General features: G+C 34.5%; 2 protein-coding genes across 2 annotated transcripts in view; one reads left to right on the top strand and one right to left on the bottom strand.

The window, feature by feature from the left end:
- The window catches only part of KRIT1 (KRIT1 ankyrin repeat containing), a 410476-nt gene that overhangs the window by 90243 nt on the left and 302330 nt on the right, over nt 1-17903 (top strand). The window lies entirely within an intron of this gene.
- AKAP9 (A-kinase anchoring protein 9) overlaps nt 1-17903 on the bottom strand; it is a 113492-nt gene that overhangs the window by 54515 nt on the left and 41074 nt on the right. Inside the window, exons 6-21 of the mRNA XM_066317183.1 lie at nt 17616-17771; nt 16478-16675; nt 13350-15824; nt 11548-11761; nt 10657-10736; nt 9281-9416; nt 8775-8896; nt 8225-8330; nt 7586-7784; nt 6956-7052; nt 5994-6086; nt 4275-4643; nt 3449-3679; nt 1728-1868; nt 1081-1184; nt 165-370 (exon numbers count right to left, since the gene is read on the bottom strand). Coding sequence (XP_066173280.1) covers nt 165-370; nt 1081-1184; nt 1728-1868; nt 3449-3679; nt 4275-4643; nt 5994-6086; nt 6956-7052; nt 7586-7784; nt 8225-8330; nt 8775-8896; nt 9281-9416; nt 10657-10736; nt 11548-11761; nt 13350-15824; nt 16478-16675; nt 17616-17771 — 4927 coding nt within the window. The remainder of the gene's footprint in view (nt 1-164; nt 371-1080; nt 1185-1727; nt 1869-3448; nt 3680-4274; nt 4644-5993; nt 6087-6955; nt 7053-7585; nt 7785-8224; nt 8331-8774; nt 8897-9280; nt 9417-10656; nt 10737-11547; nt 11762-13349; nt 15825-16477; nt 16676-17615; nt 17772-17903) is intronic.

Here is a 17903-nt window from a genome sequence, read left to right as displayed (position 1 = left end):
TCTTAAGCAGAGATGCTATATGCATTAAAATGAAAAATAGGTTGTGGGGATTTTTTCCTTAAAAAACCCTTTAATTTCAAATATCAAAACGAGGAGTATTTAACTATATCATTAAAGCATGCAAATAATACTTCTTATGAAATATAAAACCATGCAATCAGTACCTTTTTCATATCCCACATGGACACAGGATTTTACTGACTCCTCTGTCTCAGTGTCCCATCCAGCTTGTTTGGAAGCCTGAACCTTCCCAGACCGATCTAGTAACCCAAGAACATGCTGACCAATTGTCTCCTCCATTGCTACAGTTGTCTTCACAACTTCTAAAAGAATCTTCATGAGTTTTTCATTAGCCTTCTGAAAAACATGCCTGCAGGACAGAAATTAATCAATCCTCTTGATCGTTCCTTGATTTCCAAGTGGGTTTTATCCTTTATACACCCTTGTAACCAAAGATGATTTGCAATTGAAATAACAAAATTAAGATTTCTTTTTTAAGGTTAAACCCTACATCATGTAAATACTAAATACACATTTGTATTAAAAGTCAGTTCTTTTTGCAAATTATGTACAAAGTTTTTATCACTATTTCTACTTTTGTCTTGGCATATTATAGTTATTCTTTTAAAGCAGAGGTCTGCTTTTGCTCAGATTCATTTTAAAATTAATCCTTTCTCAAAATGACAGTTAAGAAAACTGTTCCTCTACACAAATCAAAAAAGTTACAGAATAGGCAAATGGGATTATAAAATAATACAATTATACTAATATAAACTTAATTCACATATGTACATACAATATGTATATAAATATATGTGTATAAATAATGTTCATGATTCAACGTGTGTAATACAAAATATATAGTAAAATAGGCTAAGATTTGTCTATGCTATTACATTGGCTTTATTAAAAATAAGACACTATTTAGCCTAAAGCACATAAACTTAGAAATACGGTTTTCTAGAACAAAAGATGCATATCATCATCAGTCAGAATAAAGCTTATAAATATTATTAATTTAACAGCAAGAACATGATTATCAAAATTTAAGAAAAGTATTTTCTTAGCAGTTCTAAGCACCTTTCTTTAGAAAGAAGAGCTGAAGGTGTTTCATCAGGCTTTCCTCCCATATCTTCACGCTCAAAAATCCGCTCTCTCGCATCATTTTGGTTTTCAGTTTCATTCTGTGTAAGTTTTGGCAGAGGGAGAGAAAACAAAAAGGACAGGAATCCTGTCATGTCAGAATCAACATATTCTTCTTATGTGTATGGTAGAATATAAAATTTAAAACCTAAATTAGCTGTAATTTCCTTTTCAATACTTCTACACCAAATTACAAATCAAGTAGTACTCTTAGTATGTGGAAAAAAAATTAAAAACACAAACCAGGAAATCCAAGGCAGGGCCAATTAGAAAGAACTTTACACTGATTAGGCAGTTGTTGTACTTTCTGTTTGTGTTGCTATAGCAATATGAAAAAGTGAGTTTACTTAATGAAATAGCTGTAGTAATAATCCCCACCTTCAAGCTGTCAACCAACTTTTGCTTACCTGAAGTCAAAAACCTATGTTTACCACTATAACCTCTTGAATCTTACAGTTGCTCTGTTCCAGCAATATCCAACATTTTTTAGAAAAATATATTACACAGAAAGAGTAACAGTGAGCAGGAATCTTTTACTGGTTTTACATGCCACGGCTGCCCAGAAAGTCAAAGTCCATATTTACCTCAGTCTGTGTGCTGTTGTTTTGTAACTCACAAAACAGCCTCTCTTTTCCGGGTATGGAATGTTGCTTTAACGACTCCAGTTCTTCTAAAAGCATTCTCTCTCTCTCTGCAACCAGGCTGTCATTCTCCATTGAGACACGCTAAGAAAGAAGTGTTAGAGAGGCTCACACAGTTTCTTAAGCTTCTGAGTAAAGTGAGTCCTGTCACTTCTAATTCTTTACAGGCCTTGAACAATGAAATTTCAGTCCGTCTCTTTAAATCATTACAAAAGAACTGAAAGCTTTCTAGAATGGAATACAGCTAAAAATTACTTAAACCTTCCTTAAGATTTTCACACCATTTTTATGCTTTCTAGGAAATACAATGGTCACAATGCAAACTGGAGGGAATTTCTGAATATTACATTCTATAACATGTTTTGCACAAGAAAAAATATGAGAATAATTTATTTTTATAAAAACCCTATACACATACTCTTGTAGAAGAGCTAGAAGTGTCCATGGCATACATTTCTATGTAGTTCTTATGAACATATATATTTGGCATTAAACACCAGAAAAAACCCAACAGCCTAAGTTCTACTTAACGATTTTTATCAGTTACAGGAATTTGCAACCCTGACAAAGATGCAGTTTCATACTGAAATAAAAGGTAAAAGGAGAAAGAATACATATATCAAAAGGAAAGATTATCAGGATAAATGATTCTAGGACACCTTCAAAGCACCTAGGAGAGACAGCTGATGTTGCTAGAAAGGATCCTAAGGTACAAGTGACTGACTTTCTAGATTACAGAACTCCTTGAGCCCGAACTTAAACAGAGCAGAACCAGGTTTGGAAAAGGTCTGAAGCTCCACTCCACAGTGATAGCACAGAATTTTAGAATTCACTGATTACTAGCTTCCCGTGCTTATTGGTAATGTTACACTCTTGAAATTAGATTAGAGCAAGACATATTCTTCTGGATTCTGTTCACTTTGTCTTTCAGTGGAAGGAATCCTTGAAAGGCATGTTTATAAATTACATTAGTTTTGAAGTATTATCAATTAAGATAAACTAATGAGTTTCATTAAGACAACTACTTTAGGCTTTGAATAGATACAGAGTGACAGCAAGTTAAGTTTGAAAAGTCAAAGAAACATTCATGCTTCCCACTAAAACCTACAGATACAGTTTCATTCTAAAAGTTGGTAAGGACTTATTTCCAGAACTGGGGAAAAAAGCCCCAAAATGCCAAAATACATTGTTGCAGGAAGCCACTGATACTGTTCAAGTCAGAATGATGAAAAATGAATTTTATAATTCTAGTATCTCTAGCCACGGCTGGTGGCTTCATTGACGTAAATGGCTCTAGCTGGCATGCCACACAGGGCCGTGTATCTCGGAGATGGCACTATTGGCAGTGCATCCCCACTCACTCTCCTCTGGCTGCTGTGCAGCACTGCAGGTTTACTCCTCATTTACAGAAGTCTAAATCGATCCATCACTGTCTGAGCTTCGATTAAAAATCTATGTCTTCCATAAACATACACATATATGTGTATGTATGTACACACACACAACAAGAGAGGTTTGTGTGCATATGAATGTGTATGCATGCACATGGAAAATACCTGCATGCCTCTCTCTTCCTCTAAATAGACATAAATCATAAATATGAATCTGCCCGGTGATGTTCCTTTGTTAACCCACATTAACTCACTGGTTGAATTCTGTATTACCTCAGCTAATTGCACTTTAAGACTCTCCAGCTCTGCTAGGAGTTGATCTTGATTTTCTTTCTGACGCTCCATTTGCTGCATGTGGCCCTGCCTCAACAGCTCAGTTGCCTGCTGGTGCTCCTGGTACTGCCGCACGAGCTCCTGCCGCATGTCCTCCAGGCGCTCCTCGTACAGCAACAGCTGACTGGATGTTTCTGCCTCAGTGCCTGTGGCCACCACCTCACTGGAGTGCTGAAACAGGGCGACTATTTTAGCATTTTATGTTCAACAACTCTTTCCAGGAAACGTTTAAGCAAATTTCAGAAAATGCTTTCATAAATGAAAGTAGGTGGCATGAAAGCAGTATCATATTGCCTGCTTCTTGGACAGTCCAGGCTCAGAATTATTCTCCATTTTAAAAGATAATTTAATTTTTTTCCAATAACTCTCAACAGTATTAACTTCCATGCTTTTTACAACTCCTTTTTATCTTACTGATTTTAACTCAGCCCTACCCCGTGTTTGTGAAATGCCAACTATATGCTTTATATCACTTTAATAATCTTTGTGTTCAGCTGGTATCCTTTATCACAAGAGACTCAAACTGTTCAAGCACTATTTTTAATCTGTTCTTTGTATAAACACTAAAATATAACCTAGCTTACAAAAAGTCTTTTAAAAGTTTATTGTCTGCAATACAGCTGACATCATATTCCCTTCCTCAGCACACAGGAAAGAAGGGTAGACAATTTAGGTCTGAAGGTGTCATCCCTTTGAAAGGGAAAAGGAAATATCTAAACGGAATTTTCATCTTAATTTTTACTTTGCTAGTTTTTTTAACACTTACTGGTGTTTCTTCTGCTGTAAGACCTTTGCTATGGGAAAAAAGTTCTTCAGAAATCACTGACTTATGTGTTGGCTGTCCTACTATGCAATCAGGGCTGCTATTGGAATGAAGCTGTTCTCCAAGTGAGTTGATCTCTCCAGACTCTTCACTGAGTTCCTTGCAAAGTGATTTCAATCCTTCTTCATTCTTACTGCCTTTTCCAGTTGCTTTTCTAAGAAGGCTGTCAACTTCTTCCTCACAGTGTTGCTTCTTAATCCCCAAATGTTTTCTTTCTGGATGTACAATCTGCCTTGGTGCTTCTTCTTCCTTCTGCCTCCTTCCTGACAATTCAGTCTGTTTGGCAAATGCTACACTCATTGACACAATAACCTGAAAAAATAAGTGAAGTCTGTATTAGTTTGTGCTTCACACCATCTCCTATTACTGAAGAAATCTCACCGATGACCATCAACAATACATACGTAAATAAAACCATTTTAGTTCCCAGAGGGAAACAGAAAGATAAAAGAACCAAGATATCTTGTCAATCTTGAAAATGGTAACATCTTAAAATACAGACATTCTGTATTTAAGGTAGTTTAATGAACTACAGTGCTGTTTTCAGTTACAACAGATTATTTAGCATGGAAATATCAAGGGTTTTTTTTTAAAAAAGATCCTATTAGATGATTTCAAAAAGTGCTGGCACACAGTCTTAAGAGCACCTGTGCTAAGCCTGCTCTGTCTAGCCAAGCATCCCATGTAAAAATTTGACTGACATGGAATTTTGGGCTCTATAAAGAAAGCAGTGCCATGTGCTTGATACTTATCCCAGGAATTTTACTCGACCAGAAAGAAATTACTGGCACTAACTAGCTGCAGTTGCAGTTACAACAGGCTGATAACTTTTGTGTTGCTAATACAAATAAGCCCCTTTTCCAGTCATGTGAGCAATTCTATCCTAGATTTAGAATACAGTGGTTTACACCATAAGCTACAAAAAGTGTGAAAGAATAGTATAATAAATACAGAAGTGTTACACTTGAAAATTCCAAACTCTTCCTTTCCATAAAATGTGAGTTTGTCTATTGAACTTAAACTGATCTTAACCAATGCAACATTTGCTTCCTCATAAAGAAGGGTTTTCCTGGCAGCAGGTAAGAGAATATTTTTTGAAAAGAAGTGGAAACTTTCTTGTAAATCAGAAAGTAAATAAATCCACAAACAAATATACTCTACCTATAAAATCTTACTTTTACTTCTCATGTTTTAGTCACCAGATCAAAAGAAAAAACTATGCATTTTACACAAAATATTAAAATGCACATTAAAAATGATCACAACATAGTACTAAACTGTTAAGTGCAAAAGTCTTTTGAACCAACCTGCTGTTAAGCCTATCTAGCAAGATATACACTCTAAGTCTCTGGATTTTAAAAATAAATTTTAATGCAGAATATGGTAGCATGGTTTCTATTTCCTTTGAAGTTTTAAACACCACCACTACAACCCATATGAAAAGAAATTATGAGTTAGGAATAGGACAGATAGCTAAGAAACCCCAAAATGTTCCAGATTTTTTTAAGATTTTCCAATTCAGAAGCCAAATGAAACAATTCCTTGTAAATAAATCATAAAAAATTAGCATATGCTACAGCAACTGCCTAAATAGCTGAAAATGGCAAATGAGAATGAAATATTTTTTAAACATACTTTAAGGTAACAAAATAACAGTAATACCTTTGCTACTTCTTCTTCTAATCTTTCTTGGTACTGCTTTTGGAGAGACTGAACAACATCCAGATCATTCTGCATTTCCACCTCCCTACCAAGCTGTAAGAAAAACATGAAATCTCAGATCATGTATTTGTAATTTTATTTCACTAGTTTCAAGTTTCAACCCAGCAAGAGATTTTTTTCCTCAGTTAGGTTTTCTTAATCTCATACAAATCACGTAATTTTGTACCACAACACAGAAGAACTTGGTAAAAGACTTTGCCTCGTTTCTGCTTCAAAATGAATCTCAAAAGTAGAGTTTGCAACAACTCTCCTTTCAGAACTATTTGAGATGTCAAATCCCATGAAACCAGGTCAGGAAGCACAGAATCACAGCACAAAACAACGTTACCATTTTGCAAAATGCCTAAGTTTTTGAGCTAGGTTTCCAGCAATCCTAGGGGAGGAATGCATAGGGTCTTTCCCATTTACACACAGTCTCTTAAAACCTTTGAGGTTACTTTTCCAAAATCTCTCCTAAACTGTAATTTTCTCCTAAACAGCATGTACTACAAACATCCTGGGATTTCACTTAAATTGCTCCTGACATAACTCATGTTTAGAGAAAAGTCACAATATTTTAAAGATTCCTGAAGAAATCCCAGAATTTGAACACTAATTCTTTCCCACTTTAGTAAGAAACAGCCAACTAAAATGTCTTTTTTCAGTGATAAAATTAAAAAAATAAATTAAACCCAGCATCAATAAAGCAAGTTTTCTTCATCCTAATTCCCAGATATGTTTTTCAGCAAAATTTATAAATTTTTCCCCTAAGGCAGATTGTCTAATAGTATAGTATAGTACTAAGACAATAACTACCTTAGTCTACCAAGTATAAGTCCTTATTTCAATTTCATCTAAGAAGCCAAAGCATCTAAATTATGTCACTTTTATATATATCAGCTATCAACTGAGTTACATCATACCTCTAATGCTTTATCTGTTTTTTTCTGATGAAGATTTTCCGGGCACTTGACTTTCCTGAAGACTTCTTTTAACTTTCTTTCTGAATCCGTGGATATACTACAAAGATACAAAAAGCAGAGAAGGGAAATAATAATTTAAAAAAAATAAGTTTTTCATTTCCCACGACTTGGTGAAAACCAAGAATGTGTTAAGTGGAGCTAAATTTTACCACAAACTTTATTACTACCTATCATTCTAGAAAATAATTAATTTCAGGCATCTACATCTACACAAGTTTAGATGTAAAGCACAGTGCCTGGAGTTTTGAGGATTAAATGTGGTTTACTGAGTTGAAGTTTTGAAATTGCAGCTATAAAGCTCATATGTACGAAATTACTTTTATACATTATTCCATTTATCGAGTCTTCCTCTATTAACTGTAAATGCTGCACTACTTAATTTGCAATGTTTATGCCATTTCTTTATAAGACTCTTTAACAACTCTTGAAGGAACAAAACTACAGAAGAGCAGCACATTTACAAAGAATTTCTCCAGTTCCGAAGTAGAACACAGAGCTTCACACAAACAGTTATTTGAAACACTTCTTGAACACGCACAAAGTTATAAGCACAGAAAAACTGGCTAATACCTTGTGTGGTCAGAGGATGCCCCAGCAATGTGAAGCTTATCCTGCAGATGGACAAGCTCTGCAGTGTACCTCTCTTGACTTTCTTTCAGCTGCTGCTGGAAATAGGATCGGAGGTGTTCTAGTTCTTGAGTGTGCTGCTCCTCAAGTTGTTTTTTAAGGTTCCCTATCTGCTTTGAACAGTATTCTTGAATTGTAGAATCTGTATACAGGTTATGTGAAGTAAGGGGTGAGAAGGACAGACAGACAGAAATAAAGAAAGAAACTATATTAACTTCTTCACAAATATTTAGCAGTGATGGACTGAATAATTAATGTAGTTTAAAAAAATTCTGACATCCTGTCAACTACTTATCCATAACAAAGAATGATAACTTAATCTTCTATTCTGCAAAATAATATTTGATATGGGTAAAAATTGTAATTGTGGAAAACTAAGAAGTACTATACCAAAAATGTGTAACAGAATTCTGAAAAAATTTACAGAATTAAGAAAATCAAACTACTGAACTGCAAAACTGGAAAAAAATCTCTTATGTTCAAGATGTAGTAAGATATAAATCAGTCAGAATTAAAAGTCATTGTCTTTTCTTTCTCTCTGAATATATACATACATTAAGAACAGTATATACATCTTTTTACCCATTAGATTCTGTGAAGCAGTCTGCAGACTTTCCTTTCCTATTTCCAGATGGATACCTTCCTCTTCTTTCCTCCTCTCTGAAGAAGATAGCCTTGGTTCCTTGACCTAAGTAAGAAGTAAATGCAATTAATAACAATTTGTCTAGTAGCAGCACAAAAATACTACATCCAGTGCTGCACTCCCAGTATGAGAAAGTAATGGACATACTGGCACAAGTCCAGCAGAGAGTTACAAAGGAGATGGGAGGCTTGGAGCATTTGTTGTACACCAGGAGAGGTTGGAAGAGCTGGGCATGTATAACCAGAAGAAGGCAAAGTTGCCCACCCGGCTTGTGAAGTATCAAAATTCAGCTGGACACAGTCCTTGGCAACCTTTCCTAGCTGACACTGCCTTGGGAGAGGGACAGGATTAGACGAACTCCAGAGGTGTCTCCTCAACCAGTCCACAATTCTGTGGCATGGACAGCATGTCCTTCCTCAGTCATTCAGGAGGAATTCATGCAACAAAGAAAATTCAAATGCTCATATACTCTATGCTATAGAATTTCACCTGTTTCCACTCTGCCATCATCTGTGTTTGAAGTGCTTTCAGCTTGCTGTACTCTTCCATTATCTTGCGGAGAAGTGCTTCCATACGTTCTTGCACAGCTAAATTACACAAAGAACCAGGGACTTTAAAAAAAGAAACAAACATTTTACCACAAATTTTAATACAAGTGATTTGTTCACAAGTTCTGCCCTGAAGAAGAACTGTCTGATAAACATTACAAAATACCGAAACAGGTGAAGCCCTTCCAGATTTTTAACGCATTTTTATACATATGCATTTTTCTGGTAGGGGGAAGAGGAAGAGAAAGAGAAAAACACCAAACACTTTTTTCCACCAATATCCACGAAAATGAAAACAGCGTAAGAAAATATCCATTAAAAAAAAGAAATCTCTAAAACAGTTATTAAAGTCTGTGAATTAGTACCTGAAAAATTAATGGAAAAAATGCCAGTCTGAAATACTTTAAGTAAGTACTTTTAGCCAGCAGGATAGAACAAAGTCATTACCTTGAGCTTGACCTCTGTGTACTGGTAATTCTACACTCAATTTTTCCTTCACAGCAGGTTTACAGGAAATTTCCTGCTCCCTATCACCAGCTTCTACAGCAGCTGAAGAATTTTCATTCTGACTGCCACACAAAACCTGTATAACAAATCAAACAAAGTGAAAAGTAAACAATTTATTATTTTATCAATCACAATACACAAAGAAAACAAGAAAAATAGGGAGTAGTACTTTGTGAGCATTAACTTCTGTTAATGATGGCATAAATGTTCTGTTGAATCATAAGAACCTATACAATCTTTATGACTCCTCACAAAACAAACAGATATGTAAAGACTTCTCAGCAAAAGCAAAAATGCATATGTTTTCAAATCAGTATTTAATTTGGAACTGCCAAGTATTAAAATCTTGTAGAGAGGACTCCTTTATTGATGTGGAAAACAAATTTATGTTTTAAATGTCTCATTCACATAAGCTGCAATCTTGCCTGGAAGAGGAATTCCCTACAGCAGAAATTTGTATCTTTTTAGGGATTACAGCTCATCTTGTTCTTAAGTGTTGAACAAATCAGATAAAAGGGTATAGCATAAAAAATATTCACAATGGGCAGACAAAAAGAAGATTTATCCATATGATTTCTGAAGATAAATTATACTTGAAAAGAAACCGTTTGTTCAACACACAGTGGGATTCTCTTTGAAAGATTTTGTACTCAACAAAAACCAAATTCAACTTATAAAAGTAAACCCATAACTTCTCTGACAGCTCAACAAAAGGATCACACAAACAGGCAGCATTTTTCACACTGTGAAATAACTCATGCCAAGCACTCTTAGCTGCTACTTTCCATGAGCTATCATGGAGTCCTGCTTAATCTCTCCTATACTGGATCTCAAGTTAAAGTTCTGCTATTCACTTTCCCCAAAAGAATCTTATCTTTGAAATATAAGTTACAGCTGAGAAAGAAATTACAATCTTATTGCAGATACAAGTAGTGATGTCCTGTGCATCAATATGTGTATGACATCAGACTCCTGAATCAAAAACATATATCCAGAAACAAAGAGAAAGGAGAGAAGTACTTCCAAACCAGTACAGATGAGATCAGCATTAGCTAGAAGATTAAGACCATGTGTAAGACAAAAGACTTGTCTTTTGTAAACCAGTTTAATGAAAAAAAAAAAAAACAAAAAAACACAAAACCATTTGCAATGCTGATTTGGAAGCTCAGGTTTTGGAGTCTCTATTTTGAGATCAATGCAAAGAGAAAAGCTGCAAAGAAATCATGCAAAAATAATGTACAAAAATATGATGACTCACTAACCATCATTTGTTTTCCAAATTTTCAATTTGAAAAAGGCTTTTTGTTAAGTCTTACCTGAACCAGCCTGGAACACTCCTCAGTGACAGCTTCATTCAGTTTTTCTATTAGCCTTTGTGTAGATTTCCCTTCATCATCTACGAATACAAATCATCATATTATTTTTAAATACTAGATGCACAATAACTTTTCAAAGGCCCAATTTCCTGCCTCAGTGAAGCTGCCTCTTCAGCTTGAGGAAGGGAAATTTTGGGGAAACTTTTTTTGTTCCACTCTTCATTGTTACAACACATGGACAGTTTCAATTATCACAGTTGAGCTGCAGGTTCTAGAGGAGCAAGAGATAAGTAATGGCTTTGTGCTTTAGTGACCTCCAGAAAGATAAAAGTGTACAAATACCTAGTGGAGGGAGAAGAACTTAGGCAAAAAAAAAAAAAAAAAAAAAAAAAAAAAAAAATCAACAAGGGCAAAACATGGTAAAACAGAAAAAGCTGGGATAGAAAACTTTCACGATAAAATAAAAGCTCACTGAGACAAAAATTAGTACCAAAGTTTACTTAAAGTGTGCACGGAGTCAATGCAGCAATACAAAGAAAAGAAAAAAAAAACAAGTCCAGAAATGCTTTGCTGGTGAATTTGCTTACTATTTTACTTATAGGTGAATTACTATATTGTTCTTCACAATTAATTGAGCTAATATAAACAGCAAACAAGGAGTTGTAATACTTTTGATTCCTTATTTTTTTATATACTGTTTTTTTTCAAGTTACCTCAGTAATAGATTGCATTTACTGGGTAAACAATTTGTTGAAAAAACACTTTGAAATATTCTATAAAAACAATTTATTGGACAGCTAGATGCACAAATTCTTGCGCTTGTTTGGTTGGGGCTTTTTAAGACACTGTTTTTCATAGAAAGCTTCATTCTCATAATTTTGGTCAAATTACCTGCTTGTTGAAATTTCAGGGTCTGGAGTTCCAGCTGATGCATTCTTTTAAGATCAGTCATCTCTTGCATATGATTATGAGCAAGTTCCTCTTTAAGACTGCAAAGTGCACTCTCTTTTTCTGCCTTCAAGGACTCACAAACCTGGTCTACATGAGCTGAATAAACCAGGGATAGGCAAATCCGCTGAGCTTCCATTTGTAGCTGTAAATCAGTCTTGGAATATAAAGACACAATTTAAAAGAATGAGAAACAAGAAAATAGAAAGACCCATCTTTGGAAATTTCTGAGGCTAATAATCTGTTGAATGGAATGCTGTATATATAGTATGCATATGGTAAATTTAAATACACGTAGTTTGGAAATTTGAGTTTTAACAAAATAGTAAGACACTTCTTCAACTTAGAATAAAAACCTAAAATCAACAAAACTCAATACACCTCAATTCCTATTTTGCAGCAATAAAATCCCAATCAATTTTAACCCAGTGAACCAAGAGCAATATTATTACTAACAGAGTAGTTAACCAAGTGTACTCTGAACACAGAGAAAAGATTGTATTATTAGCAGACCTTAAAACATTGATTTTCAAGGCTTGTAGTTCCAGTCTGCACTTTAGGGATATTATTGCTATAGAAAAAGGATGTTTGGGATATGACAACAGGGACCTACCTAGAGCTGATATTTGAAAAGGTTTTTAGACACCTCTGGACCACAATGATTTTTAGTAGCATGGCAGGAAATTATAAGATCCTTATCACAATCTTATTAAAAACAAATCATCAAACAAACAGGCCTAAATCAAACCATAACAAAACTAAAGCTCTTTTTAATAATCTCACAACTGTTTCCAATGTGGCTTTGCTTGTAATTTTATTTCTTAGGAAGTGAATGACTTACAATGCAATATTAAGCAGTTGGTGCTATAAGTTCATTGTTAGGTTGACTTTTATAACATATAAAAAAAAAAGCTTAAAAAATAGTAGAAGTCTGCTTAACATCTATTTCCACAGAACACTTAGTTGCATACATCTTGCAGCATGCTACTGAGCTTCACCAGTGTATATAAATTTTAATTTATATACAGATTTATGATTCCACCACCTAATTAAATACTGGTAACTCAGTACTTAGCTATTTATATTGACAAATAAGAATTCTTTCCATGTTACCTACAATTAATTTACAGTGCAAAGAAATACAAACAAAATTGTGCCAGCAAAACTTCAGAGAATAGTTGGAATCACACTATATGGAGTCTGATTATCACATCCAGATACATTTCTTAAAAAGTGATAACCACATAAACATTAAAAAAAAATGATAATGTAGTTTTAGTATTTCACAAGTTTGATAGTCCAAAAGTTTGGTTAAAGATGACTGATGAAGTTTCATTATTTTTATACTGTTTGAATGAGTACTTAGAGAACTGAAAAACTAATCACAGAATAAAAAATTATGTCACAAATTAAGTGTTCCACTTAAGTAAGTGAAATACTGCATCAAAATATAAACTGCTCTGGTAGTTTTCTTACCTTTTTGTTGTTGCTGATTTAATTAAATGCAAGGGAAGAGTATTTTTTTTCATTCAAAAAGCATCCTCATACACATTGACTACACTTGTAATTCTGGTCATTCATGTAACCCCTTTCAACCACTGGCCACAACCCTTTCAACCACTCATACACACATCCCCTATACTTCAAAGCAGCCAATTGGAAAAAACATGATGCAAATTTTCAAGTGTAAGCTCCTACAAATTTTCATAGTTACAGTATTTTCTATACTGTTTTACATCACATACCTGTTCTGATTTTAAGGCATCCACTTGCTGCTGAAGGTTATTTTCATTCTGTGTAATAGCCATTAATGATGTCTCCTCTGTCAGCCTCTCTGGCATCCCATGCAAATGTTCCACAACAGACTGCTGGTCTGGTTTCAGCACTTGCTGAACCTCCTTCCTTTTTGCTACCTGATGGCTACAGTCTTTATCAGAATTTAGATTACCTCTTGAATTTATTCCTTCACCAGCTTTACTCCTTGAACCACAAGGTTTATTCCTACCTTCAGATGCTGGAGAAGCAGTCTTCAGAGATTTTCCTTTAGAGCATCTTTTCTTAGAGTCTTTACTACTACTACTACTACTACTACTACTACTACTACTACTATTTGTTCTCTGAACATGACTAATGGTGACTTCTAGTTCTTTACATTTTACTAGAATTTGCTCTTTCTCATCGTTTAAGGACTTAACTTTTTCATTTAAAAGAGAGATTTCACTATCCTTTGACTTTAACTGTTCAGAGAGATCAGAAAGTCTCATAGATAATTCCACCTTCTCACGCTGAGTAACCTGAAGCTTTTCCATAAGTTCTGTTGCATCTTTCTCAACAACTTCTCCAGCCTCAAATATGTCTTCCCTGGACACATTTATTTCTTTACTCCCTTCAAAACTAGAAGGTTTGGTTTTAAATAAAACTGGTCTATTGCTCTGTAAGTGGCAGATTTTTTCATTCAAAGCTTTGAGTTTGCTTTTATATTCAGCTTCCTGCTTTTTCTTGTTCTCTTCTAAATCAGTTTTTGCCTTCAGAAGACTTGCACATTCTTTCTGTAGTTCTTTATAGCTAGCTTCAAGTTTTTTCTCAGTCAATGAAAAGGCACTCTTCTGCCTCTCAGTATCCTCTTGGAGGATACTGTTTTGGTTTTTAAGTTGCTCATTTTCAGTAATCAGGTTTTCTATTCTTTTCTGCAAATCCAAAATTTCCATCTTAGAGCTAACACTACTGTTACAAAGCATGTTTTCTTCAGAGCCTACCAACATATTTTTTAATTTTTCTTCTAGAGTTTCATTTTCCCCCTTAAGAACATTATTTTGTGTTTCTAGTTCTGAACATTTTTTCTGAAGGGTATCTTCTCTCTCCCTCATTTGTTCCTGCATTAACTCAGTTTTAAGTTGCAGCTCTTGTATTTCTTGTTCAAGGGTACCCTTCTCTTTTTCCTCTTGCCTAAGCACTTCAATCTCCTTCTCCAGTTCATGGATTTGAAGCGTCATTTCTTCAGATTTAGAATTTACAATAGACTGCTGTAGATCTTTCAGGTTCGTAATCTCTAAAATCAACTGATTTTGCTTTGTGATTAAGTTGTCCTTTTCATATTGCATGGCTTCTATCTTTTGACTCATTTCATTTTGTACTTCATCTAACTGCTGTTTATGGTGCATATTCAGGTTGTGTTTAAGGCTTTCCATGTTGACCATGTGCTCTTTTTCTAAGTCTTCTTTAAGCCTGGAAAGTTCCTCTTCGTGACTAAACAAAAGATTTGTCCTCAGCCTCTCTAATTCTGCTTCTTGAGATTCTGCCATCCTGTCCAAAACTGCATCCTTCTCCCTTTCTAGCATTTCAAGTTTTATTTTGTAATTTGTGATTTCTGCCTCATGTTTTAATTCCAAATCCTTCTTAAATTCAGAGGCAGAAGCCAGCTGAGTTTTTAAATCTTCAATCACAAACTGATATTTTTCAGCGTCATTTAATCTACATTCCATATCCACTATAGTTTGCTTGGCTCTTTGAACCTGCTCTCTTGAAAAATTCAGTTCTTGAAGAAGATCTTCAATTCTAGTTTGTTGAAAAGATTTCTCTGTGGCAGAAACTTCCATCTGTTGTGACAATTCTTGCTTCATTTTTTCCAATTCCTTATCAGCATTCTGCAATTTCACATTCAATTCATTAATTTTAAGATTCATTAAATGCATTTGATCTTTGTTAACATTCTCATTAAAACACAGACTTGAAGTCTGCTCCAATTCTACTTTCTGTTGCAAAAGACGTCGTTCTATTTCCACTGCATGCTGCTTAATTAATTCTTGCTTCATTTGGACAATCTGCTGGCCATGCATTTCATCTAATTCAGCCTGAAGTTGTGCCAATCTCCTTTGTGTTTCTAATTCCATTCTTTGCACAATATCAGCTTCAGACTGGCTGTCTTTATGACATCGTTTCTGCAGCTCTTCCACAGTTCCCATTAATTGTTTTATTTCATCAGAAGATTGTCTTTCTTTCTGTTTGTAGGTGGTAAGTTCAACTTTCATATTACTTATCTGTTGATTCCTTAGTGAAATCTCTTCTCTCAATTCTTCAAGTAGTTTGTTGACATCTGATAGTCTTTCCTTTAGCTGAAATGAATTTTTTTCCTCTTCTCCAAGTTTTGCTTCCAGCTCTTCAACTAATGCTTCTTTTTCTTGTAATTTACTCAAACCTTCTCCCTCTTTTTTCTGTTTTTCCTTTAAAAAATGAGGAAAACCATGTTCTTATTTTTAGCTAATTATCCATACATGTAAGAACATTTACAGACTTAGCTATTTAGTCTTCCTTGGTTATAAAACATAAATATAAATTATTTGTTGACCTCATCTGGAGGTTTCCTGTACCCTTGGAATAACTGAGAATCCCTCCCCCACCCATATCATTATGCCCCTCTCCTATTCTTTCCAACCTCCAGTGTCTCTATCACTTTTAATAATATTAAATTTTTTTAGGTGGTTTTGAAATGTTTTCCACAAAGGATAATTTAAGAAGTACACAAAGGAAAAAATTCGTTCTTTGCTTAATGCAAAGAATGTTCAAGTAGGTAATTAAATTTTTTTTCTAAAATTTTGTCACTTATTGAAGGCATTTTAACATATGAAACATAGTTTCATAATTTGCTCTAAATATTTCCGTAACTTTTTAAAAATGTTACATAACACTGACATAAAATTCTCAGTTTTAAATTACATACTATGTGTTGGTTAACAGAAACTGTCCCAAACTTAAAATCGTTGTATGCATTCGATGCAGCACACTCATTATCTGTGATTTGGCTTTTTTATTTCAAAGGAATTACAAAATCCTGAAAAACATTTAGGAAAAGAGATCCTTACAATAAGGAACATACCATTTCACATGTCACGATTTTCTCTTGCAGACGTGCAATCTGCTCTTCAAATTCTTCATTCTTTTTCTGGTAATTCTTAAGCAGACATTCTTGTTCTTCCAGCTGTTGTTGATGTGACAGTATCTGTTGCTTGGCTTGCAATAAATCAGCAGCTGTGCAACTATGGCTGCTGTTCCTTAGGGCTTCACTTGCCTGCAACTTGAATTTTAAAGAAATAAAAACTAAAATCCATCAGGTTTTCAGAAACAGCTTGTTTTCAGAAACAGCTACACACAGAAATAGTGATCTTTACTTTCTTCTTCCACATCAGAAGCCCAGAGATCACAAAGTTCTTTTGGATGAAACATCCTTACTCATCAAACATCCTTATTCATTTGGGATGGCCAACCAATGAAAAGGTATTTCATATTAATAAAATATTCATGGTAAGCTAATATAGAACAGCAGTGTCTCAGATACATCATTATCTAGTAAAACTAACTAGTTGCAGCTAAGGAGCCCATAATCAGACTTTTTAATAATAAAATCCTAGGCTTCCGAATATAATCCACTTGAACCTCAAAATAAACTATATAATGTACTTAAACAGCATGAAATACTACAATATTCAACTGCAACACTGTAATGTGCCTGTGGCACCTCAATCACCATGCTTTTTAGAAGAAATGTTTTTCTGAAGCTTCACTTTGTTATTTAAATTACCTTTTAATAACACCACAAAGGAATCTTTTATACAAAAATATAAGAACTGGAAGGTGAAACTGTGGCCTAAGGAAGCTGATGGCTGGATATTTCATTTTTGAAGGGAACACTTCTGCCGAAAGCTCTAAGAACTGATTACCCATGTGTTTTTCCCCAGGAAACTGACATAATTCAGTATTTATCAGAAGCTACTACCCCATAATAGGGAAAAAAACAGATTATTATTTATTATTTTATAGTTAATTACTACAATAAAGCAGGTACTGTAACAACAACTGTAGGACCAGGAAAATGACTGCTGCTCTATGCTGATCAAAGAGGCTGATTCTTGAAAAATGCACAAAAAATTTTTTCTGCAGGAAGTAGCTATTTATGGAGCCTCCAAAGTGACACCTATTGTCAAACCCAAATAAATGTTGGTAGCTGTATAACTTACATGCTGAAACTGAATTTGCAGTTTTTGACTTTGCTCAGTAAGTTCCAAGAACTCCCTCATAGTTTCATCCTTTTCTTTCCGTGCCTGCTGTAGGTTAGTAGTGAGCTGAGTGATAATGTCATCTCTTTTTTTAATAGCAGCTTCAAATTCTTGCAGCTGTAAAAGATAAAATTTGAATTATTAATGCACATGAAAACCACAGTCAAAAAATACTAGCTAATTTTCGTTAAGTAGGAATAAGTCATCCCTAACCTCTCTGTTTAAAAGGTGCCTCACTAGTAGAGCTTT

This window comes from Sylvia atricapilla, chromosome 1, assembly GCF_009819655.1.
Source record: "Sylvia atricapilla isolate bSylAtr1 chromosome 1, bSylAtr1.pri, whole genome shotgun sequence".
Taxonomy (NCBI): domain Eukaryota; kingdom Metazoa; phylum Chordata; class Aves; order Passeriformes; family Sylviidae; genus Sylvia; species Sylvia atricapilla.
The sequence above is the reverse complement of the archived record's forward strand: the minus strand, read 5'-3'. Positions and strand labels throughout refer to the sequence as shown.